General features: G+C 40.8%; 1 protein-coding gene across 1 annotated transcript in view; it reads right to left on the bottom strand.

Moving 5' to 3' along the window:
• The window catches only part of LOC111966466 (A-type voltage-gated potassium channel KCND1), a 70,175-nt gene extending 48,388 nt beyond the window's left edge, over positions 1-21,787 (bottom strand). Inside the window, exons 1-2 of the mRNA XM_023991110.2 lie at positions 21,642-21,787; positions 18,582-20,489 (exon numbers count right to left, since the gene is read on the bottom strand). Of these exons, the coding sequence (XP_023846878.1) occupies positions 18,582-19,696 (1,115 nt within the window). The 5' untranslated portion in view covers positions 19,697-20,489; positions 21,642-21,787. The remainder of the gene's footprint in view (positions 1-18,581; positions 20,490-21,641) is intronic.
• Positions 21,788-22,129: the final 342 nt, after the last annotated feature.

Raw genomic sequence — 22,129 nt, forward strand, 5'->3', positions numbered from 1 at the left:
TGGAAGGTGAACCTTCACCCCAGTCTGAGGTCCTGAGCACTCTGGGGCAGGTTTTCATCAAAGATCTCTTTGTACTTTGCTCCGTTCATCTTTCTCTCGGTCCTGACTAGTCTCCCAGTCCCTGCCGCTGAAAAACATCCCCACAGCATGATGCTGCCAACACCATGATTCACTGTAGGGATGGTAATGGCCAGGTGTTGAGCGGTGCCTGGTTTCCTCCAGACGTGACACTTGGCATTCATGCCAAAGAGTTCAATCTTAGTTTCATCTTACCAGAGAATCTCCTTTCTCCTTTCTCTCATCCTATAGGTGCCTTTTGGCAAACACTAAGCGGGCTGTCATGTGCCTTCTACTGAGGAGTGGCTTCCGTCTGGCCACTCTACCAAAAAGGCCTGAATGGTGGACTGCTGCAGAAATGGTTGTACTTCTGGAAGGTTCTCCCATCTCCACAGAGGAACTTTGGAGCTCTGTCAGAGTGACCATCGGGTTCTTGGTCACCTCCCTGATCAGGGCCGTCTCCCCCGATTGCTTAGTTTGGCCGGGCAGCCAGCTCGAGGAAGAGTCTTGGTGGTTCCAAACTTCTTCCATTTAAGAATGATGGAGGACACTGTGTTCTTGGGGACCTTCAATGCTGCGGAAATGTTTTGGTACCCTTCCCCAGATCTGTGCCTCGACACAATCCTGTCTCTGAGCTCTACGGACAATTCCTTCGACCTCATGGCTTGGTTTTTGCTCTGACATGCATTGTCAACTGTGGGACCTTATATAGACAGGTGTGTGCCTTTCCAAATCATGTCCAATCAATTGTATTTACCACAGGTGGACTCCAATTATGTTGTAGAAACATCTGAAGGATGATCAATGGAAGCAGGATGCACCAGTGCTCAATTTCGAGTCTCAAAGCAAAGGTTCTGAATGCTTATGTAAATAAGGTATTTCTGTTTTTCATTTTTTATAAATTTGCAAACATTTCTAAAAATCTTTTTTCGCTTTTTCATTATGGGGGATTGTGTGTAGATTGATGAGGAAAATGTTTTATTCAATCAATTTTAGAATAAGGCTGTAATGTAAAAAAAATTGGAAATAGTGAAGGGGTCTGAATACTGTAAGTAGAAACACATTTGTAGTCATGTACAATCATGTAATCATACAAGCTAGCACAACAAGTAAAGTGAACTGCATTCATTTCTATGTGGAAACCGAACTACCTGGATAAAGATAATTAATTTGAATGGATGGATAATGTGATCATAGATCTATTAACTCTGGTAAAAGTAACACAAAATAAACTCAATAACAACATGTAAATGTTCACATCATGATAGTCAATATACTGTATGTACTCACAAATGATGTCTCTTTAAAGGCTATAAAGAGAAGGATGGCTTTGGATTGTGGCAGACTTGTATATCATGGGTAACATTTAAAAGTAGATAGCCTAGTGCAGTGGTTCCCAAACTTTTTATAGTCCCGTACCCCTTCAAACATTCAACCTCCAGCTGCGTACCAGCTACTAGCACCAGGGTCAGCACACTCTCAACTGTTGTTTTTTGCCATCATTGTAAGCCTGCCACACACACACACACTATACGATACATTTATTAAACATGAGAATGACTGTGAGTTTTTGTCACAACCTGGCTCGTGGGAAGTGACAAAGAGCTCAAATAGGACCAGGGCACAAATAATAATATAATAATAATCAATAATTTTTATATTTAACACATCTCGACCGCCAAAATCCATCTGATGTCACATAGCTGTCCAGTACATTAAAAATATCCTTTCCTGTTGTCCTGGTTGCCAGTGGTTTGCYGAAGAGGATGTCTTCCTTAATTGACCGGACATATACCAGGAGCTGTGCAAGGCCCACCACGTCTGTTGACTCATCCAGCTGTAACGCATAGAATTCACTAGCTTGTATGCGAAGCAGTAATTGTTTCAAAACATCTCCTGCCATGTCACTGATGCATCGTGAAACAGTTTTGTTTGATGAAGGCACTGTCTGTATAGTTTTTTGGGCCTTTTCCCCCAGCATTGTCCCAGCCATATTCGCGGCAGCAGGAAGAATTAAGTCCTCCACAAAAGTATGGGGCTTGACTGTCCTAGCCACACGGTAGCTCGCCATTTAAGACTCTTCTAGCCCCTTCTTATTAATGGTATCTGTTGCTTTTATACATGTCTTACTACTCGAAAGTCATCATAATTCTCGCAAAAAAAAAGTCCTGTGCCTTATTTTTCAAATTGCCATGTTTTGTTTCTAAATGTCTGCGCAGGAGTAAAGGTTTCATTGAGTTGTGAGATAGTACTTTTGCACATATAACACAATGTGGCTGAGGAAAGGCACTACTCCCAATATAAGTGAACCCCAAATTAATGTAGTTCTCATCATCTTTACGCCTTTTCGATGGTCCAACGTCCCTGTCTGTTGTTCGGTCCTTCCCGGGTAAGGGGGTAGTAGCTCTTCGGCTGCATCAGATTCACAATTGTCAGTGTCCATGCTAGCTGGGCTAACAACAAACATAGAATTACTGATGCTAGCATTGGATGTGCTCGTGGATGCAGAACAACTTGTTTCATCGACAGGTGCAGGTGTAGTACTGCTGGTAGTAGCAGAACTACCAGTAGAGCTGGTATGTGTCTCTATGGATGCGGGCCTTACTTTTTTAATCATTTATCATTTTTTGAGCAAACAGAATGAGCAGCAGCTACGTTTGGCTACATACGGACCGTTAGTGGAATTTTTGCGAGAGAGTAACGGTTAATGTGATTAGATGTTAATTATTTGAGTAGGCTACCTGTATTTGACATTGTGTTGTTATTTCGCTGAACACTAGATGGTTTCATTTTAGTTTTGGCAGTGAAACGAGGCTAATCAGGRGAGAAGAAAACCTCAGCATATGTATAGCCCCGTTGGAAAATATAAATGGACATTTAGAAAATGTGAAGACATTTTTATTTGTCTTCTAAAATATATATATTTTATATTAAAAAAAAATGTGAATCACATTTTTATTTGGCATACCCCCAATGGCATTGCACGTACCCCAGTTTGAAAATACCTGGTCTAGTGTATTGGTACTGTAGCAACACTAACTAGTCACTTCTGGGTCAAGTAATTTTCTAAATTTGTCATAGTTGAAAAGTGTCGATCACATAACTTGTAGTAATCATGGCCGAATACCGACCAGGAACGCAGGCCACGTGCCCAGGCCCTGACCCTCAGGGACCCCTATTGATTTTGTTAGTCATTCTCACTCAGATATCAATGGGTAGAATTGCAGGAAATTAGCTTTAACGGTCCGATGCAGCTGTTTTTATCTCAATATCAAATAATTAATGGTAACAATTAAGTACCTTACTTTGATTGTTTTCAATTAAAATTGTAAAAAATAAACAAAAATAGCTTTTTAGCAAAGAGCAATTTCTCAAAGAAGAATTTTGGTAGGACTGTACTGTCTGGGAGTGGTCTGAGTGGGGAGGAGTAAACGGAAAAATTGCTGTTATTGGCAGAGAGGTTCGGAACTCTCTTTCTTATTGGTCTATTAACTAACTAATTTACCGCATGGTGATGTCACTATGGAAGGCCAAAACTTCATCCCACCAAAACAAGCTGAAATTTCAGAAGGTCTTTTCAAACAGCTCTTACACTTAAAGGGTTCTCAATTTCACATTATTATTCCAACCTCGGTGTGGAAATATCTATAAAAAACAGGAAAATCTACTAAAAACTGCAACATTTTCTCTACTCTCCATGTCAAAATGTGTAGAATTGTAGGAAATGAACTTTAAAACAATAAATATTCTCTCCACTGTCAAGAGGGGGGCCACTAAAATGTTTTGCTGCGAGGTGGGGGGCCCCCCACGCCAACCAAATCACACCCCAAAAGGTTAGAGTCCTGACTATGAAAGACTGCTTTTAGTTGTTTGTTTGACCTGCTGGCCGCAATGAATTCTACAGCAGGATTAATGCACGCTTCTCCGGCTCAGTGGCTCCAGAGACATGCTCTGACCACCACCTGTCTATCATGTGCGCACAGAAAAAAGATCACGCTGCAGGCAGCATAGAGAAGGAAAAGACATGTTTAGAACTGATAAATGATTGCATGGTGCAAGAATGAATGCAATCAATTCATTATTGAATGTTATCGATGGACACAGCTTTGTAGAACCAAAACATACACAGTCTGTCTCTGCTCAACACTCGACCAAAAATGAATCTAGAGAACAAATCGTTTGGGTGGCTGCTGCAGTTAGCAAACGATAGCCTATTGGGCAAATCTCCCTCGCGCCAGTCAAGCAATTGCATTACGCCAAGAGTCATTCAACATGGTAGGGATAAAAACAGAGGACATAGAAGGCACAGTATGTGGGTATGTGCGGGTGTATTGTGATGGAAGGTTGGGTGTGTGTTTTGTGTTTGGAAAAGTCAGAGAAAAAGGAAAATGGCTGCAAATGCCAGAGCCCATGTGTGTCTATGAGCAGGGGTTGTGACAGTGAGCTTTCCATTTTGTGCAAATAAAATACATTCTAAATATAGTTGATTTATTTATTGTCCTATCATGATGGAACGGTCCCCAACCCTATACCCTAGACACCCACCTGAATGACCCATACACGAAGTAGAAGTCCTTCTCTGTTTTATAGGCCTACTGCAAGTAGCCTATACGCAGCCAAATCAGAAAGATGAATGTGGTCAGAGACCCACTAGAGCAGCACAGCTCCCTCAAGATTCTGAGCCTGCCTGGCAGGGTTGGTCCTACAAAGCCAAAGCCCCCTGATGGGAGAGCATAATATACAAGGAAATTCTCAAAGCTGCTAATGACTACCTTGTACCTAGCCGGTGGTGATTCCGGTGGGGTGCCCCCACCCAGGTAGTGGCAGTGCTGGCAACACTAACTGCAGTAACCCATGGGGAGGGGGTCACACTCGGACAATCAGAGAGGGGGCAAATTATTGTGGCTCTGGTGGCACAAAGTAATCAAAGGTCTGACTGGACAGAGATGCTTGGGAGAATGGTCACAACAGGGGACCAGCGTTTGTATGTTTCAGGGGAAGGGGGTGTATCGGAGCTCCATCAGCTAGGACTTGACATTGGTTAATCAAATCTCTTCATTCTTGCTCAATTTTGCATGCCTTCCCAAACAGCTGTATATGCATTCTCACATCAAGTCTTCTCTTGAGTTGGGCTCGGGGATGGAACAACTGTTGAACATCTGAGCTTGTGGTTATTTGTGGAGGAAGTGTGGGTAGTGTATATGAATGTGTGTATGTGTGTGTGTGGATGTGTGTATGTGTGTGTGTGGATGTGTGTATGTGTGTGTGTGTGTGTGTGTATGTATCCCACATCTGTTGCTATGGGGTAATGATGTTAGGGACAATATAGGATGAATGATAATATTTTGTTTTGTAATGTCAATCCTGGTTATAGGTAACAATCCTTCGCTTGAACTGCCTACATTATTACACATATTATTCATTAATTGTGGAAATAAAGATATGCAAGATTTTTTATATACAGTATATATCTTTTAAATAACTATATAATAAAATCGAGTTGAGGGCGTTAGAAAGGCTTTTGATCTGCTTCTGTTCTGTGAGTGGCACTGTGTGCTCTTTATGAAGAATGGGTCCCGGTCTCTCGGGGGCCCTGGGATCCGGGYGGACGGGGGTGGTCTGTCGGTCACTGGGACGACAACCCAACTTCGGATGGGGGTAGGTTTTAGTGGGTGGAATAGTGGAGAACAATTAGAGGTTTACTTAGTAGCAATGCAAATATCATGGTACAGCTATATGGACACTCAATCATTATGGTACATTTAAATGGTAAGTTTACAAACATATATTATGATAAATAGAAAAMAAACTTATATCTCATTATGGTAAATAGAATAGTGAAATAAGTATAGCCAGTTGTAATTGTAATGGCTTAGCAGATAATATGAAAATACGATCAGTACTTACATGGCTAAAAGAGAAGGAATATAACATCTATTGTTTACAGGAAACTCATTCAACAATTTTAGATTAAGTTGTTGTCACGCCCTGACCATAGAGAGCTTTTTATTCTCTATGTTGGTTAGGTCGGGGTGTGACTAGGGTGGGTCATCTAGGTGATTTATATTTCTATGCTGGCCTGGTATGGTTCCCAATCAGTGGCAGCTGTTTATCGTTGTCTCTGATTGGGGATCATATTTAGGCAGCCATTTCCCCTTTGTGCTTTGTGGGATCGTGACTATGTATAGTTGCCTGCGAGCACTATAGTAGCATCACGTTTCGTTTTGCTGTGAGTTTCACCTAATAATAAAACGATGTGGAACCCAGATCACGCTGTGCTTTGGTCCAGTTATTATGACGATCGTGACAGTTGTGTGGAAAAAGGACTGGGGGGGGGGGGGTGAAATATACTTTCTCAATGGGCAAAGAAATCAAAACGGGTGATGATATTAATTACAATAATTTTTATCTGAGTGTGCAAATTGTCCAAACAGATCCACAAGGTAGAAATATGTTATTGGGTCCTAAACAGATTTGGCTCATTTATCTATACGGTCCAATAATGATGATTCACGCTTCTTTGAAAATATATTAATAATTTATCAAACATACAAGCAATACACAACTCTATTATTATGGTGGGAGATTATTCTATGGTTTTAAATACCAAAATGGACCGTAAGGAAATGACACAAAAAATATCACCATCATGCACTTAAGCAAATCACGAATATCACAGCTATATTGGAACTAGTGGATATATGGAGGCTTAATTATCCTGACCTAGTGAGATATACAGTTGAAGTCGGAAGTTTACATACATCTTAGCCAAATACATTTAAACTCAGTTTTTCACAATTCCTGACATTTAATCGTAGTAAAAATTCCCTGTTTTAGGTCAGTTAGGATCACCACTTTATTTTAAGAATGTGAAATGTCAGAATAATAGTAGAGAGAATGATTTCTTTCATATTATTTCTTTCATCACATTCCCAGTGGGTCAGAAGTTTACATACACTCAATTAGTCTTGGAAGCATTGCCTTTAAATTGTTTAACTTGGGTCAAACACGTTCGGGTAGCCTTCCACAAGCTTCCCACAGTAAGTTGGGTGAATTTTGGCCCATTCCTCCTGACAGAGCTGGTGTAACTGAATCAGGTTTGTAGGCCTCCTTGCTCGCACACGCTTTTTCAGTTCTGCCCACAAATGTTCTATGGGATTGAGGTCAGGGCTTTGTGATGGCCACTCCAATACCTTGACTTTGTTGTCCTTAAGCCATTTTGCCACAACTTTGGAAGTATGCTTGGGTCATTGTCCATTTGGAAGACCCATTTCCTACCAAGCTTTAACTTCCTTACTGATGTCTTGAGATGTTGCTTCAACATATCCACATAATTTCCTTTCCTCATGAGGCCATCTATTTTGTGAAGCGCACCAGTCCCTCCTGCAGCAAAGCACCCCTACACACGATGCTGCCACCCCCGTGCTTCACGGTTGGGATGGTGTTCGTCGGCTTGCAAGCCTCCCCCTTTTCCTCCAAACATAACGATGGTCATTATGGCCAAACAGTTCTATTTTTGTTTCATCAGACCAGAGGACATTTCTACAAAAAGTACAATCGTTGTCCCCATGTGCAGTTGCAAACCGTAGTCTGGCTTTTTTTATGGCGGTTTTGGAGCAGTGACTTCTTCCTTGCTGACCGGCCTTTCAGGTTATGTTGATATAGGACTCGTTTTACTGTGGATATAGATACTTTTGTACCTGTTTCCTCCAGCATCTTCACAAGGTCCTTTGCTGTTGTTCTGGGAATGATTTGCACTTTTCTCACCAAAGTACGTTKATCTCTAGGAGACAGAAAGCGTCTCCTTCCTAAGCGGTACGACGGCTGCGTGGTCCCATGGTGTTAATACTTGCATACTATTGTTTTTACAGATGAACGTGGTACCTTCAGGCTTTTGGAAATTGCTCCCAAGGATGAACCAGACATGTGGAGGTCTACAATTTTCTTTCTGAGGTCTTGGCTGATTTCTTTTGATTTTCCCATGATGTCAAGCAAAGAGGCACTGAAGGTAGGCCTTGAAATACATCCACAGGCACACCTCCAATTGACTCAAATMATGTCAATTAGCCTTTCAGAAGCTTCTAAAGCCATGACATCATTTTCTGGAATTTTCCAAGCTGTTTAAAGGCACAGTCAACTTAGTGTATGTGAACTTCTGACCAACTGGAATTGTGATACAGTTAATTATAAGTGAAATAATCTATAAACAATTGTTGGGAAAATTACTTGTGTCATGCACAAAGTAGATGTCCTAACCGACTTGCCCAAACCATAGTTTGATAACAAGAAATGTGTGGAGTGGTTGAAAAACYAGTTTTAATGACTCCAACCTAAGTGTATGTAAACTTCTGACTTCAACTGTACATGGCAGAGGTTCAATCAAGCAAGTCGTCTTGATTACCTTCTTATGTCATTCTCGCTGGCACCAAAAGTTTAAAAAGTGTTGATAGGGGACAGAATGCTGTCGGACCATCAAGTAATTGGCATATACATTGCTCTTACAGAATTTCTACATGGGCAAGGATAATTTACATTTTATGAAAGCCTATTGGATGATAAATTGTTTTTAACTCGGACAGAATAATTTATAACTGACTTTTCCATCCATCATTTGGAAAGTACTCAGACCCCTTCCCTTTTTCAGCATTTTGTTTCGTTACAGCCTTATTTGAAAATTGATCAAATAATTTCACCCCCTCATCTATCTACACACATTACGCCATAATGACAAAGCAAAAAAATGTTTTTTAGAAATGTTTGCAAAAAAAACAAAATAAAACAGAAATACCTTATTTACATAAGTATTCAGACACTTTGCAATGAGACTCGAAATTGAGCTCAGGTGCATCCTCCTTCCATTGATCATCCTTCAGATGTTTCTACAACTTGACTGGAGTCCACCTGTGGTAAATTAAATTGAATGGACATGATTTAGAAAGGCACACATCTGTCTATATAAGGTCCCACAAGCAATGAGGTCAAAGGAATTGTCCGTAGAGCTCCGAGACAGGATTGTGTCGAGGCACAGATCTGGGGAAGGGTACCCAAAAATGTCTGCAGCATTCAAGGTCCCCAAGAACATAGTGGCCTCCATCATTCTTAAATGGAAGAAGTTTGGAATCACCAAGACTCTTCCTAGAGCTGGCCGCCCAGCCAAACTGAGCAATCGGGGGAGAATGGCCATGGTCAGTGAGTCGACCAAGAACCCGATAGTCACTCTAACAGAGCTCCAGAGTTCCTCTGTGGAGATGGGAGAACCTTCCAGAAGGACAACCACCTCTGCCGCACTCCACCAATCAGGCCTTTATGGTAGAGTGGCCAGACAGAAGCCACTCCTCAGTAGAAGGCACATGACAGCCCGCTTAGTGTTTGCCAAAAGGCACCTAAACGACTCTGACCATGAGACACAAGATTCTCTGGTCTGATGAAACCAAGATTGAACTATTTGGTCTGAATCCCATGTGTCACGTCTGGGGGGAAACCTGGCACCCTCCCTATGGTGAAGCATGGTGGTGGCAGCATCATACTGTGGGGATGTTTTTCAGCGGCAAGGACTGGGAGAATAGTCAGGATGAGGGAAAGATATACGGCGCAAAGTACAGAGAGATCCTTGATGAAAACCTGCTCCAGATCGCTCAGGATCTTAGACTGGGGCGAAGGTTTACCTTCCAACAGGGCAAAGACTCTAAGCACACAGCCAAGACAACGCAAGAGTGGACTTGAACCCGATCGAACATCTCTGGAGAGACCTGAAAATACCTGTGCAGCGACGCTCCCCATCCAACCTGACAGAGCTTGAAAGGATCTGCAGAGAAGAATGGGAGAAACTCCCTAAATACAGGTGTGCCAAGCTTGTAGCGTCATACCCAAGAAAACTTGAGGCTGTAATCGCTGCCAAAGGTGCTTCAACAAAGTACTGAGTAAAGGTTCTAAATACTTATGTAAATGTAATATTTCATTTATTTTTGCATGTATTATTTTTAGCTTTTTTCTTTGTCATTATGGGGTATTGTGAGAGGGAAAAAAACAATTTAATCAATTTTAGAGAAAGGTTATAACGAATAAAATTTGGGAAATGTCAAGGGGTCTGAATACTTTCCAAACGCACTGTAATTACATTTTGTTACTTTGTATTCACAAAGTAAGTATGAAGTACTTACTTGCTTTATTCCTAGATAGTACGTTTGGGAGTAAATAGCTACTATACAGTATATTTACTTTTTATTACTAGGTATTTACCTAGTTATTAACAGACTTTCCCAATCCTTTTTCTATCAGATCAAAAAGTTTCAAAATACAACCACTACAATTCAATGGTAGGCTAGCTAAATTATGGCCTGTGCTAAGATATTTCAAAGTGTTTATTATTGTAAACTGTAGTGCCATGCCTTGGGGACAATAGCTAGATTCATTATTTTTACTCCATAGATAAATCCTATTTTTAAATACCTTGGCTATTCCCAAATGAATGGGTCGCTCCCTAATTTTCAAGATAAATCAATATACAAGTTCAGTGGTTGATATTTTTTCATTGAGGATATTTATATAGTCCAATAATTTGGATTAACATAATTTCAGGTTGTCCTCCAACAATTCAGATGATCCCCTCTGAATACATAATGAGGATAAAGGCTATGTAAAGTCATCGCCTCTGAAAAGAGAACTGCATATCAACCTAGTCTACAATACCCAATATAAGCCATTTACTGTATATACACAATACACAAAATAAGTTGTTTATTGAAATAGCTGTGCAGAAGAAGTCAATGTTAACATTTTGTCATCTAACAAAACCCTCTGAGTAGAGACTAAGAATCTTACTCAAGACGTGATCTCTTGCATCTTTTTACAGTGAAATGGGGTGAAAATGTGGTCTGGGGCTGCTGAATAAAGTAATGATTTGAATCCCCATATTCACCCCTCAAGACAACAAACAAGCATCATAATAACCATATACATGAAGGATCTTYAACCACAGAATGGGCACAATTAGAGTAAGAGTGTTAAATTGATTAGACACGATCATGGAGCTCAACAAGATAAAGAGCATGCTCATGCGTCTAATAAACCAGAGCTATCTAGTGTAGTAATATGTGGGTCATATATATTAAACACACAGTACAGACACAATATGAACAATGAGCAGAGAACAAAACCATTGCATTGCAGTTTTAGCATGTTGTGTTATTTATTGGGTACTATGCATAGAGTTAAGAAGCTCCCATTTTAAACAAATGAATATGAATCACTCTATGTGAGGGTCATCCTTGTTATTTTCATCTTAATGTGGAGGTTGAGCTCAGTTATATTCTAATAATAACTCACAATCTCATATTTCGGCTAGGCTACATATGTATGTGTGCGTGTATGCAAGTGTTATGTTCTCAAGTAACACAAAACCATGGAAWCAAAAGAATGATAGCTTAGCCAAGTGAGGATTTCAATATACAATATATATACAATATATAGAGGATTTCAATATTTGAATATACACTTTGAATATACACTGGGGCGCATGACATTCYGAGAGGCACTTAGAATTGCAAGGAAACTTAATGAAAATAATTGATGAGAGTATTCGCTGTAGTTATTTTTTTTCAGTGGCTGTGTTCTCTGCCTCAGTGAGAGAGATATTCAGAGACAGAGTCTGAGTGGTGCAGCTGTGCAGTATCTGCCCATTCCTGAGAGTTCCACGGGGAGAGGTGTGGTGTGGACACTATCGAGGCAGATGGGGACTTGGGAGGAAGATAAGTCAGCTTTGTCATCCCACCACATAGCCAGTAAATAGGTCAGCTTGAGAAGGCAGAAGGGCCACAGCGAGAGCCTGTCCAAAATTGTGAGCACTCCAATTACTTAGAGAGGAAGTCAACTCAAAGCTTCATAGACTACAGGAAGAAGAAAAGGGGAAGAGCAGCATAGGATGTATTTAGTCTACTTAAACAATCCCGCAGGTGAAGAAGCTGGATGTGGAGGTCCTGGGCTGGCGTTGTTACACGTGGTCTACGGTTGTGAGGCCAGTTGGATGTACTGCCAAATTCTCTAAAATGACATTGGAGGTGGCTTATGGTAGAGAAATTYACATTTAATTATCTGACAACAGCTCTGTTGGACATTCCTACAGTCAGCATGCCAATTGCATGTTCCCTCAAAACATGAGACATCTGTGTCATTGTGTTGTGTGACAAAACTGCACATTTTAGAGTGGCCATTTATTGTCCCCAGCACAAGCTGCACCTGTGTAATGACCTTGCTGTTTAATCAGCTTCTTGATATGCCACACCTGTCAGGTGGATGGATTATCTTGGCAAAGGAGAAAATGTTCACAAACATGGATGTAAACAAATTTGTYCACAGTATTTGAGAGAAATAAGCTTTTTGTGCGTATGGAACATTTCTATAATTAMATTTTTGTTCAGTACATATAAACAACATAGAGATCACCTTTGTGATTGATTTTACAGTATACAGTACCATTAAATAAAAGAAGGCCTCAATGGACTATTCAGTTGATACTTTGTTCAGTAGATGCCTACCCCTCCATCGGTTCAGTCACTGTTAAACTCCCTGAGTGCAGAAGTATACCACTTCATGATATGAAATAAGGCAAGGGCCAATACCTTCAGTCTGTTGTGTTTTGCTTATGTTGCCTTCTTTGGAGTAGAATCCTCTACGGAGCCACGTCTCCTCACTATGTGCTTTATTCTCAATGTTCGTCATAGTCCACAAAACAACTTTAATTCTCTTTCTATTGCTGTGACCTGAGAATGGTCCCTGAAAGAACTCAACTCAGCTTCGCATTTGCACAGTGCARACTGAATYTATTCTACAACAACTGGGTTATAACAAGAGTGTTAACCTAACACCAATTATCCTTTCCATTTCCATTGACCAATTTTCTAGACCAGAGAAAGTAGCATACTGTACAGCAGACCATTTGACTCCCAACTTGCAGTTCAGTGTCAATGGGTGGTGCCTTCATGACACTAATCTGCTCAATGCACCCTGTAGACCTTTACGGGTCAACAAATCCAGTTATCTGGAGAAAATCCAGTTGTCTGCTTTTTCCATAGATTATGAATAGCTTGTTATTGTCAAACTGCAGAGTACTGTCAAAYTGGCAGCATAAGCATAAACTATAATGGTATATAAAACGGCTTAGATATGCCTCCATGAAAAATGAACCCTCGCATGCCCTGACAAACAGTCAACAYTCTCAGAACAGTCTCAGAAAGTAAAATATATAGTGAATGTTAGATTGCTGCTTTGGCACAGGCTGTTCTGCCCCTCTCTTTCTCCCTCTGAGAAGTGTTGGCTCCTAGGAACACTTTTTGTCATGCCATCCAGTGAATGAGAGCAGTTTGGGGACAAAAGGTCAGACCAATATGAAACATCATACAACACATGGCACTTCGCTGACATGGTTCAAAATCACATTCTTCAACAAAAGAAAAGAAAACTAATTTCAAGTCAACTAGAATCATTCTCTTTATGGGTCTCCTCGACCTCCAGCAGCAATYTTAATACCACCAGCAGGTAGACAAGACAGGCCGTCTGGTACAGTACAGTATTTGGCTAGTGGAAGGCAATTTCTAAGTATCACATAATTCAGAAATTAGGATTAAGCCAGGTTACATCACAAGATAATACAATTATTCATAAATACTAAACCCAATCTCATGCAAAGGAGCTCATGGTCAAAACTACACATTCAGATCCAACAATTTGTCACGAATGATATCTGCACTCAGTTATAAAACATGTTGAGTTATAAAACAGTTGGTGAGCCCAGTCAGTCAGCCTACTATTGTTCAAGGACAGCGGTGCTCCCAAAAGGCACTTACGTAATATAATAACAGATGGTGACTGAAGTGTATTGGGAYTGAATTACTCAAGAAAGGGGAAAGTGATGCAACGGGAGTAAAGAGGCTTGTCTTTTAACTGAAATTGAGGATTAGGATCAAAGTCAATAAGGTATTTCACATTTTAAAACGTATTTCACCTGTTCCTGATGGGATTGGACAGTTTTCGCTATCAACAAGGTATGCAAGATCTAGAAATACTGTATCAATATTAACTATTTGTTAATAAGAATATTGGTTGTATTCAAAGTTTATAAATAATTGCTACATGTTGTGGGCAGGTTTTCACAGCTAGTTATTTCCTCCTACGCTATCTTGAATACTTATTTCCTTTCCTTCTAAACTATTGGCCAATGTGCTGGATGGGAATAGGTCAAGGTCAAAATGGGAATGAAAAAAGCTCGATATGAAGTCCCATTAATGAGGAATCAAGTCGGTTGCCCCAGAAACAGGGTCAAGTAATTGCAAATAGAAACGTGCATTTAATGGAGTCTCCGAGTCTTTCCCCTATGCTTGGATCAGCATACATGACTTGCAATCTTTCTGCTAACTAAGACTAAAGACTAAAGTATAACGTTTAACAAGCTATCATCAGTCTAGCCTGAACAGAATACATTACGGGAGATTTTATAACCATGCCAGCATAACACATGAACAATTTCAACATTTTTTCATTACCATTGAGAGTTACAGTATACCGTTCTAATCGAAGCAGGAGTGGTTCCTTATACTATTAGGGAATGGTTGTAATCTGCCTGTAATTCTGCCAGATCAAACCTCCTTGGCAAGCTGATAACCGTTTTTTGACAGTATTAAATTCCTCTTCCGTATACACATTCTACTACAGCACAGTACTGAATTTACATCTGGCTAAGACAAACTAAGGCCAAAATCAGTGTCATTAAGCTATTTCAAAGAAGTCTGAACATCAGTGAGTGATCGATCATCAGTCTGCTCTAACAATGCTAATACCATAATTAGAAACATGTTCGTAAATAGAAGAAAACATATGTTTTGTAATAGTGTAACAGTCATCATCAGAACGCAATTTTCTAATTCTTTTTCTCTTCAATTGAACTAGAATCCTGAGAGAAAACGGCATGAATAAGGGATTTGGGGAAATTATGCATGTTTCCATTTTGGGAGGATAGTGTCATATAACCATTGACATACTCCAAACCTGAGAGGATAGAGTGGGTGCAATGAAATACAATCATCGGGTTGGCAGAAGCCAATGAAATGTTCTTGTTAAAGTATATTTGGTAAGTAGACTACAGTATAATGCCAAAATGTTAGAATATATCTTTACTTTCTATATATTTCAATAATTGCACCAAAAAAATGCAGCATATATCATAGAATAGCTACAGCACAGTAGTCTCCATTCCTGAGTCTCTTCCCTCTGAAATGGTTAACACTGCACTACTATTCACTCCATTAATAAAGGGTCTAGCTATATGGTAACATTTGATCAGAAATACCACAGCAAAATGATTTTCATGTAGTAGTTAGCCACAGTTTGGATAGCTTGTTAGCTAGTTGGCTGAAGCCAGCATCAAAGCTGGGCTGCGTTTCAAACTCAGAAAAGACACAACCTCGTCCACTTACCCTTGCCTTATGCCCTTGGGGGAATCCCCGAGGCCATATTTGTCGTCGGTCCAAATGATTAGCCAAGCAAGGAAAGTTTGCAACGTAAGCCCCACAGCCCTAGTTTTAAATGGAGTTTGCGAGTGTACAATTATGTTCACTTCGGGGACTGAAACGTCCAATAATTCAATTCGCAATGATTATACATCCGCTAAGAAAAGTCAGCCAAAACGTAAAACCTCAACATACAAGTGTAAGTAAAAACAAATGTAAATAAGTTATAAATTGTGCTACTAATGCACAAACACGTCTCGTAAAAGTAATGATGTTTTTGTTTGGTTAGCTTTTGGAAATTGTAGAAATAAAAATGTTCCTTCTTCAGAAGTTCCAGCTAGGCAGGCAAACGTTAGTTAGCTAATTCATTTGCTAGCTATCATACAGTAGACATATATTAATAATTATATAGTTAATATAAGTAACCATGCAATCATAATTGACTGTAGCGCATATAAAGCACGCACAAGCTACCAGTGGCAGAAAACACAATCGTCGGAGGACGAATGAGTGACGAATTTCCAGGCAAGGGCGGTCCATTTAAAATTCACTCCTTCCTCCCTTGCCCCTTGACCTGCAAGTGTAAGCTCATCAGACATCATGATACGTCATCAGAAGTGTCCACTTAATTTGAGGGCTAAGGTGAGAGGTTGAGTCTGTTAAGTGTTTGGAATGCAGCCCTAGATTACTTATTGGGAAACAATATTTCTGCTAGCTAGCTAAATGTAATTATATGTTTATTACGTTAATTAAGACACCTTATGTTGATGTTTACTTTATTTGGCAGTTACCTGGATATGAATGTTAGCTAGCTAGTTGTACATGTGTTGTGTCATCCAACAATTTCTTAACTCAAAAATGTTGCTTGCTAGCTAGTATTAGCTATTTGAATGGCAGCCTCATCACATTGATCGGGAATTCGCTGACTGGCTATAGCTAGCGAACTAACTACATCATATCTATCTGCATATGAGTGATCATTTTTGTCATAAATGTTTATTCCCCAAATATACGAGTGCCTTCTCACATCATGTCGGTATCATTTCTGTTTTCCTTTCTGATCCAGAAAAGGACTCACAAAAACCATGCCTGTAGCTTGTGTTGCTTGCAGTAAGCCATTGTTCTTTTCTTTTTGACCTGAAATTATGTCATTCATGACATCTTCACAAAAAAGTAGAAATGACAGCCAAAATGTAGCGATAGACAAAAATGCTATTGAGGCTTATTTAATGAAGCCTAAATTAGCATTAGCATTATGTTTTTATAGATTGTGTCCTTTGCCTTTCACCTTTAATCAATTCCTGAAAAGAAGAGAAATGTCACTGCCATACATCTACATTGTTACATCCTCTCAGACGGCCTCCACACAATGGCAGGATCCAAAGTTCAAAACATGCCATAATGACATCACACCTAAATGTGTCAAGTGGATTCGGGGGATGGAAACAATAGGGCAAGGGAGCACTCCCTTCTCTCCTCTCCTTGGTTCTTATCGTTTACACACTGACACAGAAAAAGGCTCCACCTCCATCAATCAAATGGAAAGATGATGCTGTTGCAGTGATAAACAGAAACCTCGAGCAGTCCCTCCGACAGAGCTTATTTGTCCATTGATGGCAAGGCTGCTACACTGCTCATCAAGCAGCTCTTGCTACATCATTACCTGAGGGTGAAGCTACATTAATAAGCCAGCTTTAGATCATGTAATTCAACATGAGATAAGATGGACACAGAGATATATGTTACAAATCCACACCATAGGCGCTACATTAAAAGGCCAAAACCACGCATCTAATCCATTCTAGGAGTGCCAAATGGCCTATCTGAAATTTAAACAGCCATCTTCAAACGCAGATATTTTACAACCGGATGACTGTAATTCTACAGAGGAAATCAAGGAGATTGCATGAAGTTGTATGGCGTCATGGTACATTATCTCTCTACTCTACATGTCAATACATTGGATCGTCTCAGACTCATGTTGGTTTGAAGTAGAAATCATAATGGGGCCAGAAGATTGTCAGGCAACATGGAGACGGTAGTAAAAGCATCTGTGCTGTGTTTGAGCCCATTTAGTGCTTGGACACATACTGTTTTGAGTTTAATGGCCTGGGGGATTGCCATCAAAACAAGCCGGATTACTCATGGACGTATTGGAGAAAGAGGCCTGGGAAAAGACAGGGGCGAGGACCATGGCTCACTGGGGTACTGTTGTTCCTGTGGCCCAGCTGCACTTGAAATAATCCAACAGATGAGTCCTCAATCAACATAACAACATGTAGTCTCTGCCGCAGTGGTAGTCAGATGAAGGACAGTTTGAAACAGGATGCAGCTCATCTGAGGTCCCTTAAATATCCCTTTTCCTGCACTCATTCTGCCTATTTAACTACCCTTCATCACAGTAAGATACTCATCTGCAAACCACTGCTTTTATTTCAGGAATTATCTTTGTTAAGGTTTTGATGAATTAATAATGATGACATGTTTTCAAACCAAATTAAACGATGCGACAGGTTCCCTACATTGGGGAACTGTCATATAAAATTCTGCATCTTTGTACAGCACAGAACACTATTACATAACAATAAACCGTATGTCAAATTAAATAAGGTTACAGGATTTTTGTACTACTCGATCTCAAATACAAACTGAAGACAATATTCTTAAACCCTGGTCGTTCACACCAAGTGCATGGAGTGGGCTGTCAAATCTTCTTAACACCATTCATTTCCCATTCACAGTACACAAGCCATTACTCTCCCATTCATAACACACCTGCAGGGAGAGTGTTGGAGTGTGTGACACCTGAGAGCAGTGTAAAGATGAGGTGACGACAGGGGATTGAAGAACTAAAATGACTCATTCACAGTCCAAGATATTTCTCAATTGATTCTACTGAGATTAGTACCACCATTTCATATTCAAGCAACACAGTATGTGGGTGGTAGAAGTTGATATGGAACTGGTTATGATACTTCTACAGTTTATAAAGGTTAAGTAGTATAACAACATCCAAACACTTACCCCAGTGTTGTCATGGTGACGATGGTGTACCAGAAGGAGGCGGGGATGCTGGAAAACGTGGTTCCCTTGGTGCCTTTCTCAGCGTAGAACATGACGGTGGCAAAGATGATGACGGCCATGGTGAGAGAGAAGAGGAGGAAGCCCAGCTCCGAGGCGCAGGCTTGTAGCGTGCAGCCCAGGATACGCAGCCCCTGAGAGTGACGGGAGAACTTGAAGATACGGAACACCCGGAAGACTCGCAGGGTGACAAAGGCCCCACTGACTTCCTCATTCTCTGGCATGACAAGGCCGATGTAGAAGGGCAAGATGGCTACCACGTCTATCACGCTCATCACCGAACGCGCAAAATCACAGCGGCTGGGGGCGGCATACAGCCTCATGAGGTACTCGAAGGAGAAGATAAGCACACAGGCCGTGTCCAAACAAGAGAAGGCCACTGAAAACTTCTCACCACACGGCAGGTCCTTTATACTCCCTTTGATTGGTCGGCAGGGAACTGTTTCCACAACGTTGGCAATAACAGACACAGCGATGAAGAAGCCAGTGACGTAGTAAAAAACCAAGGCCATGGTGCTTGTGTGAGGGTTCTCAAAGGCCCTCCATAGCCTCTCTCGTAATGTGGCGTCTGGGGGCAGGGGAGCGTCTCCGGCATTCTCGGCCTCGGTGTCCTCAGCCAAACGCTCCTGGTTCTCCTTCTTGCGATCCCGGTACTCTTCCATACAGCAGTCACCTATGATCTCCGGTATTATGCCATAGAAAGCAAGCTCTTCCTCAAAAGCCTGAATGCATTCATGTCGGGGGTAATGTAGCTTGCCTGTTCGAAAAAAYTTTAGTATATGGCGGAACATCTCTGGATCCCTGTCAAAGAAATATTCCTGAGTTTCCTCATTGTAGAAAAACTCCTTTTCTGAGCTGCCTAGAAGGGTGTCTGGGTAACGGTCCAAGGTGTTCTTCCATGTCTGAAAGCGTAGTCCACTCACATTAACAAACAGGATCTCATCACTGCGACTCTTTTTGTCCACAGGAGGCTTGGGCATGGTCTGTTGGGCCAGTGGTAGCCAGCCCACGGCTGCTGCCCGAGCAAAGGGCATCCATGTTGCAACTCCAGCAGCCATTTTTGATTAGTAGCTTTGTTTCAGGAGTAAACCGGATGGTGAGTAAAGGTACGGAGTGTGTCTAGGTACTTGAGGGCTATTTCTGGGCCTTTTTCCGGATCAGGAGGAAAAGTATAGGTATATCCGATCTAATCATCCGAACTGAAGGCCTCAACAACCGGGTTGGCTTGCCTCCATTTCCAGTCTGTCAGTTTGTTTGTGCATTGGCTTCAGTAGGAGAGGGAAATGTAAGGCAGGCAGAGAGATGATAGTGTTTACATCATCAAAGAAAAGGGTCAAGGTAAGGCAGTTGGGGACTGAACCTAAAGTTCAGGCCATTGGAATAGCTCAGGAAAACTAGGCCTGATTCATAAAACATCAGACTATTGACCGCTTTTGTATAAATAATAGCACAGTAATATTGTAGAACAATACTGTATATGGCTTTTCAGCAGTGTTACAAAATAAAATAAATAATAAGTCTCTGGCCTTCGCTCACTGCCTCCCCTTTCTCAGAAGACAGATTAGTTGCAGCGCTGTGGTTTTTCAAATTCGTATTAAATTGTGATGATGGTCGCCGAAGTTGCAAGATAGACACATTTTCCTCTGTTGCTTTCTCCCTTTCCCTCTCACTGTTGCTCTCCAGCTTTGATTATGGGTGCCTCTCTCTGTCTCTTGGTTTCTCTCGCCCTCTCTCTCAAATGCACAACCAAACCTTAAGTATAATCAATTTCTTTGGTGTCAGAGGTCTTGTGAAAGGAAACGTTTGAGTCTTAGGCGTTTCTATTCCTTGTATGGTCGTCCTTTTTTATACCTGTCAAGAAACACAACACACACAACTTAGATATTGCGCAGCACAAGCTGTAAAGGCATGCTTGTCTCTTTGTGTCACAGCTTGGGTGAACTTAGCATACAGTTTGCATCACAGTCTGTTTAAAAAGTCTGAGCTTCAATATACAAACAGAGAGGTCCCTCACAAAAATAACTTTCAAGTTGACCACATTTTAATCATATTTAGAACCTAGACCAAACAGTTGTACCAATAGAAATACACATGTTCATTTTGCACTGATTGTCAATTTGTACAGAACTCCAACCCAAATAAGCACTTCATGTGGTCTCTAAACACATAATACATCAACCACACAAAACCATAAGATAATGACATGACAAAATGCTAAAACACAACTGTACCTCTTCAGTATTAATCCACAAAGGGATTATGCTTTAAATGTGCAATAACGTAAATAACGCTAAATTGTATTTCAATATAAAAAGGTTAACATTAAATGTCGAGATTAAATCAATTCTAAACAAATACAGATGACTGTATGTTCTTGTTCTTTTAATGTCACTCTTCTAAACAAGAGATGTGTGAGGGTGTATCCATGAAACATCTAGTCTGTCTTGTGAGGGGAGCTGGAGTGTGCCCCGACCCTAACCAACAGACAGGTGACCCAACCCAGAAGCATAACTGTGCACAAGATGTTCCCCCAATCAAAAATCAATAAGACACTATAACACAGCAACGCTGCTGCAGTGGACGCGAATTACATCCAAAACAGCTAATTCAGTATATAAACAAAAACACAGCAATCTCACATATCAGTTGAGCACTAACGGTTAGTTTACAAGTGAAATGAGGCTTTCATGCTGTGTTCACTTAGCCTTTTATGTAAATTGTTACTTCAATGTTCTCGCCATGTTGCTTAAAACCACATGGTCACGCAGTCAATGGCAAATGAAATACGAAATAGTCATAAGGAAAAGGCATAATTTCAACTACATTATCTTTACACTTAAATTCAGAAAAGGGTCATAAAAAAAAAAAATGTATTTATGTCAGTGTATAGTAGAGTATATTATGTGTTGACATATAAACAGAAATCTGAATAACTCGTGAAGTTCTGTATTCCATTACTATTAAGGCTTGGGTTGTAGCTAGAGCAATTAAGAGCTTACTTACCATGCGTTAAAGCTGCAGACAATGTGGAAGAGAAAGCAAAGGCAATGAGAGAATTATAAGCAGCCCCTCTCCTGGAATCGAACCACATCACACACCGGAGAGTGAGGGAGTGATTGTCATGCTTAGCCTTAGCTCCTCTCCTGTCCACTCTCTCCTCTCAGTCAGCTCTGTGCCTCAGCTTGCTCTCACTTTCTCTAACTCTACCTCTCATTTGCTTGCTCGACCCCCCCCCACAACCTCTCTCTCTTTCTCTCTTGCTCTCTCTCTACTGCGCTCTCCCTCTCTCCCATCACATACACAATCACATACACACGCGCCTCCTTACCTCTTGAAAACACAAGAGCATCATACATTGGGAAATAAAGATGATGTTATTTGATACACAGAAATCACAGACTACTGTTTTTGCATGCACCATGGCTTAAATCTGACTAAGCAGTTTTACTAGGGGAATACACTTCACATTTTATACTCAGTCTCAACCCGTT

This window comes from Salvelinus sp. IW2-2015, linkage group LG7 (genome assembly GCF_002910315.2).
Source record: "Salvelinus sp. IW2-2015 linkage group LG7, ASM291031v2, whole genome shotgun sequence".
NCBI classification, from domain to species: domain Eukaryota; kingdom Metazoa; phylum Chordata; class Actinopteri; order Salmoniformes; family Salmonidae; genus Salvelinus; species Salvelinus sp. IW2-2015.